The sequence below is a fragment of the Enoplosus armatus genome, chromosome 3 (assembly GCF_043641665.1).
Source record: "Enoplosus armatus isolate fEnoArm2 chromosome 3, fEnoArm2.hap1, whole genome shotgun sequence".
Lineage (NCBI taxonomy): Eukaryota > Metazoa > Chordata > Actinopteri > Centrarchiformes > Enoplosidae > Enoplosus > Enoplosus armatus.
In genome coordinates, this window is record NC_092182.1 from 19409710 (window position 1) to 19420136 (window position 10427).

A 10427-nucleotide genomic window follows, 5' to 3' on the forward strand; every position below is an offset into this window, starting at 1 on the left:
AATCTCTGAATCATTACGGACTGGCTCATTATCATGTGAAAACTATCAATTGAAAGAGTATCTGTCTGTTGCATGTACAACCTGGAAGCATGTTTTTAAAATAAATTGGTCTGATGATTAGAAAGAAAATACTTTTTACATTAATTGATAGGCCCATCTGCTTAGCAATCCTACTGCACCTCCAGTCGACTGCTGAAAATCAATGTGAACCACTGCAATGATAAAGTTCATCCACCAGCATTTTCTCTGAAAATCAATCACCATTGATCCACTTTAGAACTTTTACTCCAGTCACACAAGATGTTTATGCCTGTTTTTAGGCTTATCAGCTGACCATTTGACTCCATTCAACCTACTTCTCTCTGGTGCTGGTTCTCTTTGGTGGATTTACCATAGCAGCACAGCTCTACCTGCTTTAAATAAACAAATCTGTCAGTTTTCCAAGTGGAGCTTCTGGGTAACCTACAGGCAGGAATAAGGTTTCCAATGTCTGCACATTGCTTCTCCTTCACCAAATAAGAGTGGAAAGAGAAAAACAAAAGGAGGTGAAAAGAGACACTGAACAGACAAGCACAACAATCAAAAACAACAGCATGTCCTTGTCTGGCCATGGAGTATTTAATATTTCTCACCATGATCTCCTACAGAGGCCGCTTTAGGCAATTCAAGCCCAATTATGGTTTTGAGGAGGGAACGAGCAGAGCGTGCCTGTTAGCGTGTTTGTGCTCCATCAACAGAAAAGCTCAAGGTTGAAGGCTGAATGTGGAGGCACTTCTGTGCTGCACTTTTTTCAGGGACAGACACACAGTGACAACTCTACAAAATGTGAGTAATGTGTCCTTATTTAGACAAGGCCGTCTGTGTACTGCATTAGTGGCAGAGTAGACAGAAAGCTGTCAGTTAGAAGGAGCTCAGATTTGGACACAGCGTTGGCCCACTAACCCAGGACGGCATGTGATGGACGGCTAATTACTGTGTTGATGGACAGTTTCTACTGCAGTGATGCAGGTTAATCAGTCGGCAGGTGTGTCTGTGTGCATCTTTGTGTGTATTTATGTGTGTGTGTGTGTCTTTGTGTGCGTGTGAGAAATAGAGAGACAAGTCATATCACTCAATAAACAAAACTCTGCTCCATAAAACATATGGCCCAAAGCGATTCAGTTTTATCTCTTCACTTCATAATTTTGATAAAGCATACAAAGATTTTTTTTCTGTGTGTGTGTGTTGTTTCATAAGGCTTTTGAAAAAACTAGGGGTGTGTGTGTGTGTGTGTGCAACAAAAAGATGAGAACCCCCAGCAGCCCCTAAATCTGTCCAACTGTGAGAGCTTAATTTATCATGCAGAGGCAGCAGCTGCAGCTCTTCCTACTTTCCGCTGACACACACACACACACACACACACACACACACACTCACAGCCAAATACTGTATCATCTTTGGGTGTGTGATGTGGGTATACAAGAGAAGAGCATTTGATAAAACATTTGTGTTTTCACTTCCATAGAATTTTTCTAAAGAAACAAGCAAAAGTGTCCAAATGTAACGGTGCTCTGTCTGTAGTCTGTGCTATAGCCCCCCCCCCCCACACACACACCTTATGATTAATCGCATGTATCTTGACTTTTACAATTTGGCAAGACACTGACAAATAATGTTTGGATTAATAACAGGGATAGCTAATAGCTGTGATAATTAGGTGGATAAATACCACTTTTTTTCACAGGTGATGTATGAGTAAGAGAGTCGAGCCACTCACATCATGAAAGATAGTAAGCCCTTGTCCGGCGGTGTGCAGCGGCTGCTGCTGCTGCTGCTGCTGCTGAGCCCGAAGATGCTTCTGTTTGGCCGACTGCAGGCACATAGTGATCATCTCCGTACAAGCCAGCATCTTTGAACGCGTCGAGGCACACCTTGATCGGGGGTGGGATAGCCCAAACTGTTGACGGGGAAAGGTGGAGGTAAAGCTGAATGTCTGGAGGAGAACAGGCGGCAGGCTGCAGGTGAGACAGCTATCAAGTGAAGCCCGGCAGGCGGAGACTCAGAGATGCTCTGCAACTTTGTGGTGCGCTGCTGAGCGGAGCTGCCAGCCCCTCCTGCTGGAGCCGCTGTGATTGGCTCGTTTATCTGCGCCGTGCATCTGGACCAACCTGTCACCTCCATCAGGACCGAATGCTCCGTAGCCTCTGATAACCTTTAGTTCAGCACAAGTAAACTTAATCTTTAAATGCTATAACATCAGAACTATAACCCACTATCTGAATATCAATATGCTGCAAGGGGAGATCATTAATCAATTTAATTTCAAAGTCAGTGACACTAATAAAGATGTATTATCTGTCACGTGCATCTTATGGTTCAGAGGTCAAATATACAGTCAGACTAAAAGTTAAACTGAATGTAAAGTTCGACGTTGTAAAATCTGTATTATCGTGATGAATTCATGTCGACGCCAACTGTGAGCTGTAAAATTCCACGAGACCAACCTTTGAGAGACACCGCCCTCTACTGGATGTTGGGAGTAATTGTTTTGACTTTTTTATGTTATGTTTATATGCCATTACATTGGCTATTCTATGGCATACTGTTTTATTATGTCATTACTATAAACCTGTTTTTATTGTTGTTGTTATTATTATTATTATTATTATATAATTGAACTGGTGCGGCACAGCCCTGTGGTCTGCAGTACTCTTAAGTGAAAAGTGAAACGATAGTGTGAATAATGACTTTATTAGATGTTTTATCGGTTTCGTTTTTACCGTGTGTTTACAATCAACACCATGAAGTGTAAAAGTATAAAAGTATTTTCAGCAGTGAGACTGAGGGGCGGGGGCAGAGCGAGTCCAACGCGACCCCTTTAAGTTTTCTCTTCCTGAACTTGAGTCCAGTTTCACTTTCTGTGCTTCTACCTGTCAGAGAAGTGAGAGCTGGACGGCAGCAGTAGAAGAAGAGTAGTAAAAACAAACAAACAGTAAAGTAGTTTAGTCTTCTCTGGGCTGTCATTTTTCTTCCAACTGGATCTATAAAGTCCCCTTTTTGCCATTGAAGTCGGCGACAGAAAGTGTCGGATGCGGACAGGACTGCAGCAGCACGACCTGAGAAGGTTGGCTGTGAACTTGTCTTACAGACAGCGCTATTCTGTCCTAAGTGTAAACGTTTACACTCTGTGTTACCTGTCGTTTCAGGTGTAATTATGGCTTCTGAAGTTACACCGACAGTCAGCTTGAAAGAAGGTGAGCTGCTCGACTTAGTTTCGATTTTGTTATGAGGGATCTAACCTAGTTTCATGTCACTTACTTAATATGTGACAAACACAAACACACACCTAATTGAGTTATGTCCCTATGAAAATAATATGTTTGTATGTGTTCCTGTTTAACATTGAATTCTGTCTCAAGCATTTCAGATGATAATGAAAGTGGGCCATTGTTTTGATTAGTCATAGACCTACATTGTCTAAACTGAATAAGTCTCACTGAAACAAAGCTCAGTCAAATGTAACTATTTCTCATTTTCCAACTGGAACCCTCTTGATGTGTGTATTTGTATGTGTGACCGAGGTATAGAGAGAAAACTATAGTTAATGCACCACAAAATACACCCACCCATCCAATGCTAACACAACTCTTCCTCTGCTCCCTGTGCAGCAGAGGAGCTGGCCCTCTCTCTGAGTGAAGCCCTCAGCAGCGGGGACGGACAGGAAGCAGCCAAGCTGTGCCAGAGACTGTCACAACTCTCTGTTCCAGTGTCTGTCAGCATCAACAGTCAGGCCTACCCGCAGGACTCCATAAGGTGGGGACACACACAACTGTGACTTCCTCGTTTTGGCCAAATGTTTCCAAAACAGAACAACATAAACCTTGTTGCTTGTGGGGAAGTTCATTTGTAGAGTGTGGTATGTTTTGAATTGTGATTTAGGTAATAGATAAGGTGGTTACAAGCTAGACATCTGAAAACAACTTGAGGGTTTGAGGTGTCTTTTATGCAATAAGCAGAAACAAATAAGACAAGGCTGGTTGTATTGTTTCCTGTTCTATAGGCTGTGGGTTGGAGTGGAGGATGCTCAGTCAGATAATTGCATCCCAGTGAACGTTGAAGTCTCTTGTGACATGACGATTGCACAACTTAAAGCGAAGGTACTGGTGTGACAACACTTACAGCAGATCATCTTCGTATTGTTATCAAACAGTATGCTATAGTATGTGATAGTAGGTCAATGGGCCGCTGTTATTGTGTTTTAAGTTTTATATTTTTTGTGTAATTCATAGCATGAAATGTAATTTATGCTACAATTCTGTCATGTACCGATTTTAAAGATTTTCTTTATTTAAATGCATGAACCCTGGCACAAATACACGCTTTCTGTTATCATCAGTCATGATCGCAAGTTACAATCATTTAAAAATAAACACATCTAGACAAATGTTGAATCGAAGTGTCATTGAATGATCTATCTATCCCTCATTTTATGTGCACAGATCAGCCATGACTACGGGTTCTCCCCGTCGCTGCAGCGCTGGGTGATCGGGAAGCGATTGGCTCGGGACCAGGAGACGCTGCACAGCCACGGAGTCCGTCAGAATGGAGACAAGGCTTTCCTGTTTATCATCTCCGCCCACGCTGCTCATCTCACACGGCAGCAACACAAGCTGGACCTGGAACAACAACGGATAGAGGGTCGGTAACACACACACACACACACACACACACTCAGACATATTTCCATCACTTTAGAGGATATTACATTGACTCACATTCATTTCCTGGAAACTTACCAGGAAACCATAAACACTACTTGCCTAACCCTTACATTAACCTTAAACCAAGTCTTCACCCTAAAATGTACTCATTTACATTATGGGGACTTGTCCCCAAAAGGAAGGTGAGTCCCCACAACGTGACTATAGACTATATACACACAGATCAAGGTTGTTATTTTCTTTATCAGATAATCTGATCAATTATACTTTAAATATACTTTAATAAGGCAAATTCTGATCAGATAATGAGTAAAAAAAAACAAAGAAACAATTGCACGATGTAAACGTGTGTTCTTTGACAGTGTTTGCTACTTGAAAGTATATCGATACCTGCCATTACAGGTGGAAGTCAACTTACCGGTTAAATTAGTTTAATGGAATGATAATCTATTTTTAGGCATCGTGGAGTCCATGCAGTCGATGCAACTTTTACCCAGAGGGCTGGGCGGAGGTGGTGGGGAGGAGACGGCTCCTCCCACTCTTCCTAAACCCCCGACTAAACCTGCTGTGCCTCCTAAACCTCAGGTCAGAATACACACTCTGCACTGGACATGATGTCTGTGAGTGTCTACATGGTGCATGTCCTGGGGCTGTGAAAGCATACTGCATGTCTGTGTTTGTGTGTAGTTGGGCTGGACCTGTGCTATGTGTACGTTCGTGAACAAACCAACGCGTCCAGGCTGTGAGATGTGTGGAGGGGAGCGGCCAGAGGATTACGAGGTGCCTGACATCTACCAGCCAGACCAGCAGGAGATTCTTCGAATTCAGCAGGAACAGCTGGCCACGTTGCAGTACGAACAGGTAACAGTGCTGTATTCAAAATCAGGCCACCAGGAGTCCTGAAATCTTTTCAACCTGATGCCAGCTTTATATCTAAATGTTACCTATTCCTGGTCACCGCGACCCATTAAAACACATGGTTGTTGTGTGGGGACCAATCGACCTGCAACACAGTGCAGCTGGCATCTTAGCTGAGGACCTGGTACGCCTGTACAAAATTCTGCCTTTACGAGGTTTATAAAGTTCACTTTTTGTTTATATTGTCGGAAATTAGTAAATTCAATACTGTTGTACTGGACGACATTATATTGAGAGGTGTTTCTAATTTTTTGTTCTTCCTATTTACAGAAATGACAGATGCAGACTATTAGGAACACCATCACTAACTATGACCTCAATGCTAAAACAAGTAATTGAATTCACTCCTTTATGACAGTGTGAAAAAAAAGCACTGAACATTATAGGACATTATATATATCATAAAAGTAGACTTTATGGCAGAAGAGTTGTATTGGATTGCGATAGATTGTACAGATTTCCAGCTTTCCAACAAGGTTTTACACTCTGTGGTCCACATCAGCCCCCAGCTTAAAAGCTTTTTACATTTTTGTTAATATTTCAATTTTGAAGCTATACGTTTTTTGCATTTTGCAAACTGTGATATCTTCTAGATGAAAATGAGTGTGTAGGTCTTTGTTAGCCGCAGAGCTAATTCCTTCATTCATCAAAAACCTGATGTTGTATGCATGTACTCATTCTGGAAAGTAAAAAACTGAAACTTGATCTGTGGTGATCTGAGTGCTCTCAGTGTGTATTGTGGCTCTCTTCTACAGGAGAGGATGCTATGAATAGTTAAACTAACATTCTTTATTAAATTTATGATAAATGCAGAACCAATAGATGTCACTTCAAACTACACAACTAAATAGATTGAAGTATGGGTAAGTAAACGTAACACCACCACAGAGTAGAGGCCATAAAAACTTTGGTGATGAACGATTTGTTTTCGACACTCTTTCCATTTCCATTTCCATTTTCAGGAAGCACAGGGTTATGATGTTTGTAACGAGTCATGACAATCTGTGATGAATCTCTTTGTTGTTATTGCCGCCCTCCGTTTCTGGTTGATGAAGGCTCAGCAGGAGGAACGACAGAGGAACTACTTGAACTTGTTGGCAACAGAGGACCAGCACCTTATCTACAACACCACAGAGACAGAGTGTCCCATCTGCTTCTCCACCCTGCAGCCAAAAGAGGGCATCGTGCTCAGAGAGTGTCTACACACCTTCTGCAGGTCTGACAGCAGCTTTGTCATATGTCGTAAAAGTATTGTCCGCACTTTATAATGGCTACACGCATGCCATTATCAGCAAAATGTGCAAAGGTTAGTGTTTCATGCATTTATACATTTGTTTTTTTCTTGTTCAGGGAGTGTTTAATAGGGACAATAGTGAACAGTAATGATGCTGAGGTGTCCTGTCCTGACAGATGTGAGAGCAAGCTACTGGACCGAGAGATCAAAGCGGTGAGAACAAGAAATGGCCGAAAAAGACAACTGCGTCCAGATTTTCACTTCAGTTGTTTCAGTGAACAATGATCACAGAAAATTAGCACAACAGCTTTTGACAATGAAGGCCTAATTATATATGACATTTCACTGCGTGTGTGTGTGTGTGTGTGTGTGTGTGTGTCTGCACTGCTTGGTCAGACTAACAACAATGGTTTCTCATTCTTCTTCAAACCTTCCTGTAAAATGTAAGAACTGTGAAATAATATGGAATAGAAGTTAAGTACGTTTTTGTCATCCACAGAGTAACACGTGATATAAAAGTCTACATCTACAGTATCTACAGTAAATGGCAAATCAGTCAGTGGCGGTGAACTTTACAGTAATATTAGGCTGTAGGCATTTACTCAAATGTCAAATCTGCACATTTTAAAGTAATTTTTCCTCCCCTGGGTGAAAAAACCTCTTAACAGGCAAGTTCTTTAATTCTTTTCCATAGGTAAGATATGTAAGTATACTCCTACTCTCTCTCTGTTACGATGCAGCTGCTCACAGAAGAGGAGCACCAGCGCTTTCTGGAGTTGTGTCTGAGCATCGCTGAAAGCCGCTCGGAGCACAGCTTCCACTGTCAGACCCCCAACTGTCGAGGGTGGTGCATCTACGAGGATGAAGTCAACGAGTTCCTCTGTGAGCTCTGCAATGAAACCAACTGCATTCTCTGCAGGGTAGTTTTCTGACATTCACCGTTCTAAACCGACCAAGATTTTCTTACAGTGTAGTAATAATAGAAGCACCAAGCGTAAAGGAAGTTATGTGTGGTTGCAGGCCATCCATAATGGCATGAATTGTAAGGACTACCAGGATGACCTGCGCATCCGGGCAGCGAACGACGAGGCGGCTCAGCAGACTAAGCAGATGCTGGAGGTGGGTCAACCTGTGTCGATCTGTGTGATGACTTGGCGTAGGAGTGCAGCTGCAGTCAGGTGCACTTTTGACAGTGAACAGTTGTGTGCTCCTTGGCGCTGGCTGATCAGTGTGGATCGAGAAACACGTGTAACAATAACAACCCTGTTACAGCTAAACCAAAGACAACATCACTTCCTGTGCAGCACTAGAATTTACCGCAGTACGACATAAACCAGTACAGGAAATTCTGAAGGGCCTTAAGTGTAGCTAAGTGCTTCCATTACATCCTGTAGGAGTCAACTAAAACACTGGTAAAAAGGAAAAGTTTATATTTTACTATTAAAAAGACATCACACAGAGCTTTTTTATTTTTAATTATTTAATCTTGTCTAATGGCCTAAATATTTTATGATGAATAATGAATAAAAACAGATATTTGTATTGGAGTGTGGACTGGAATCGCTTCTAGGATACTCCTTTAGCTACAAACTGGGAGGGCTGGAGTAGTGTCTGTTTTCTTTTCAATTCATTTTGAAGTGCTCTTTCATCGATTTGGGGTTCGTAAGTACATTTGAGGCATTTCTTTCCTAAATCAAAGGCTTACCATCTGCACTTATTATTTTATAGAGTAGACGTCAAATCATTCCTAATTAATGTTTACAAAATTTGAGTTCCGGCACTGACCTTAGTTAGTTGTATACTCTATATTTTAATATGTTTTTGATTAATATGTTTAATATGTTTGCTTCGTGTTCTTAACTCAGACTGATTCCTTCAGTTTGGTCCATGCTTTCCCAGACTGGCTGACTGGTGGCCAGGGGTTTGTCCCATGATCTAAGATCAACATCATTATTTTTGAGTTAGCTGGATAACTGGTATTATGTAACGGTTTAATGTTGCTGTTTTGTGCACTTTTTAAATCGCCATCAAGCTTCTCGAAATGCATTTTTTTGTACCACAAGTGTTATTCAGTGTTGATTGTCTGAGTAGTTGTATTTTTGTGCATTTCTCCCTATGGCTACTTTTACATTTTACATGATTTCACTGTCTCTCGATATAGAGTATGCTACAGAACGGGGAGGCCATGAAATGTCCACGGTGTGACATCATCGTCCAGAAAAAAGATGGCTGTGATTGGATCTGCTGTTTGATGTGCAAGACAGAAATCTGCTGGGTCACCAAACAAGCTCGCTGGGGACCAAATGTAAAAAAACATTCACTTACATGTGAAATAGAAAGACTGTTTTTCACAGTGTTGGTTCAGAATTCAGGAAAGTTCGCTCATGTGTTTGAGCTGTGCATGTAACTTTTTCCTTTGTTGTATTTTACAGGGCAGCGGCGACACCTCTGGGGGCTGTAAATGCAGAGTCAATAATCAGCCCTGCCATCCCAACTGCCAAAATTGCCACTGAGGCAATCACACTAATGAACACACGCATGGCTGCAAGCGCATGCGCTGTCTGAAGAAACACAGACCCAGCCGATGCTTATGCTGATGGCTTAATGCTGATGGCTTAACGCTGGCAATATTTATGTTCTTTTGATTCATTTTACTTTTAGCCTTGTATGGTATAGTGAAAAGACATTTGAAAGGTGTGCCTGTCTTGTCACTGAGGCAATGGTGCAGTAACCACATATAAAATCTTCCACATCTCCTCAGGTCAGGAGACTGTCAGTGTGAGAAAATAATCTTTACTGGGATATTCTGCTATAATAATACATTTTTTTGTTTTGAATTAATGATTAATATACATTTCGACCTCTGGTTATGGCTTTTATCTTAATTCAGTTTGATGAGCCAGCATATTGTAATTGTCTATATTTGGCTTCAGCTCAAACTTTGATCCGACACACCAAAGTACCATTTTATTTTAATCTTTCTGGAAGAAAAGGCTGAAATAGGCTCAAATACAGTAAATAAAAATGTCACTCAACAGCTAACAACTCCATAAATAAGGAATTCCCTTTGTTTTTCCTGTGTGAAGCATGGGAACAACTAATTAATTAAATTAAGTCATCATTTAGTCTATAAAACACCGTGACTACAGACAAATTACTTACAATTACTGGAGCCCAAAGTGATGTCTTCCTCACCAAACTGACAGTTTTTTTAAGTTGTAATTGTACATATAAATTTTTAATTTATCAGAATTGTGATAGCAATAGATTTTCTTTCAGTGGACTAATCAGACTATAGTGAAAGATGTTATTTTAAGTGTTTACATTAAATGAATGTGTTCATGTGAAACAAGCTGCTCTAACGCCCTTAACAACAAGTATCAGATTGAAACACAGCCAAATAATGATGCTGTATTTTTTGTAAGGTCTTCAGGATTTTATCAGTACTCTTCAAGAGCTACAGGAAACAATGTATTATCACATATACATTATATTTGTTTGTCTTGTATCTATGAAGTTTGTCGGGTTTCACTTTAACCTTGACTCTAATAAACTGGAAGTACAAGCATATAGGA

At 41.0% G+C, this 10427-nt stretch overlaps 2 protein-coding genes across 2 annotated transcripts in view; one reads left to right on the forward strand and one right to left on the reverse strand.

Annotated features, from left to right (window-relative positions):
• necab3 (N-terminal EF-hand calcium binding protein 3) overlaps positions 1-1888 on the reverse strand; it is a 35192-nt gene extending 33304 nt beyond the window's left edge. Inside the window, exon 1 of the mRNA XM_070903292.1 lies at positions 1757-1888. Within this exon, the coding sequence (XP_070759393.1) occupies positions 1757-1888 (132 nt within the window). The remainder of the gene's footprint in view (positions 1-1756) is intronic.
• A 1037-nt stretch (positions 1889-2925) lies between these two features.
• rbck1 (RanBP-type and C3HC4-type zinc finger containing 1) lies at positions 2926-10422 on the forward strand. Its single transcript, XM_070902552.1, has 13 exons — positions 2926-3103; positions 3186-3233; positions 3648-3792; positions 4040-4136; positions 4479-4677; positions 5158-5285; positions 5388-5561; positions 6674-6834; positions 6969-7065; positions 7593-7772; positions 7873-7971; positions 9014-9157; positions 9285-10422. The coding sequence occupies exons 2-13, from the start codon at positions 3194-3196 to the stop codon at positions 9363-9365; spliced, it is 1545 nt and encodes a 514-aa protein (XP_070758653.1). The 5' UTR covers positions 2926-3103; positions 3186-3193; the 3' UTR covers positions 9366-10422.
• The last annotated feature ends 5 nt before the right edge of the window (positions 10423-10427 follow it).

Bases quoted from the DNA above. Each gene is read 5' to 3' on its own strand.
- rbck1 (XM_070902552.1), top strand. From the start codon at position 3,194: ATGGCTTCTGAAGTTACACCGACAGTCAGCTTGAAAGAAG. The intron at 3,234-3,647 runs GTGAGCTGCTCG...CTCCCTGTGCAG, and splicing joins GACAGTCAGCTTGAAAGAAG to CAGAGGAGCTGGCCCTCTCT. The intron at 7,066-7,592 runs GTGAGAACAAGA...GTTACGATGCAG, and splicing joins TGGACCGAGAGATCAAAGCG to CTGCTCACAGAAGAGGAGCA.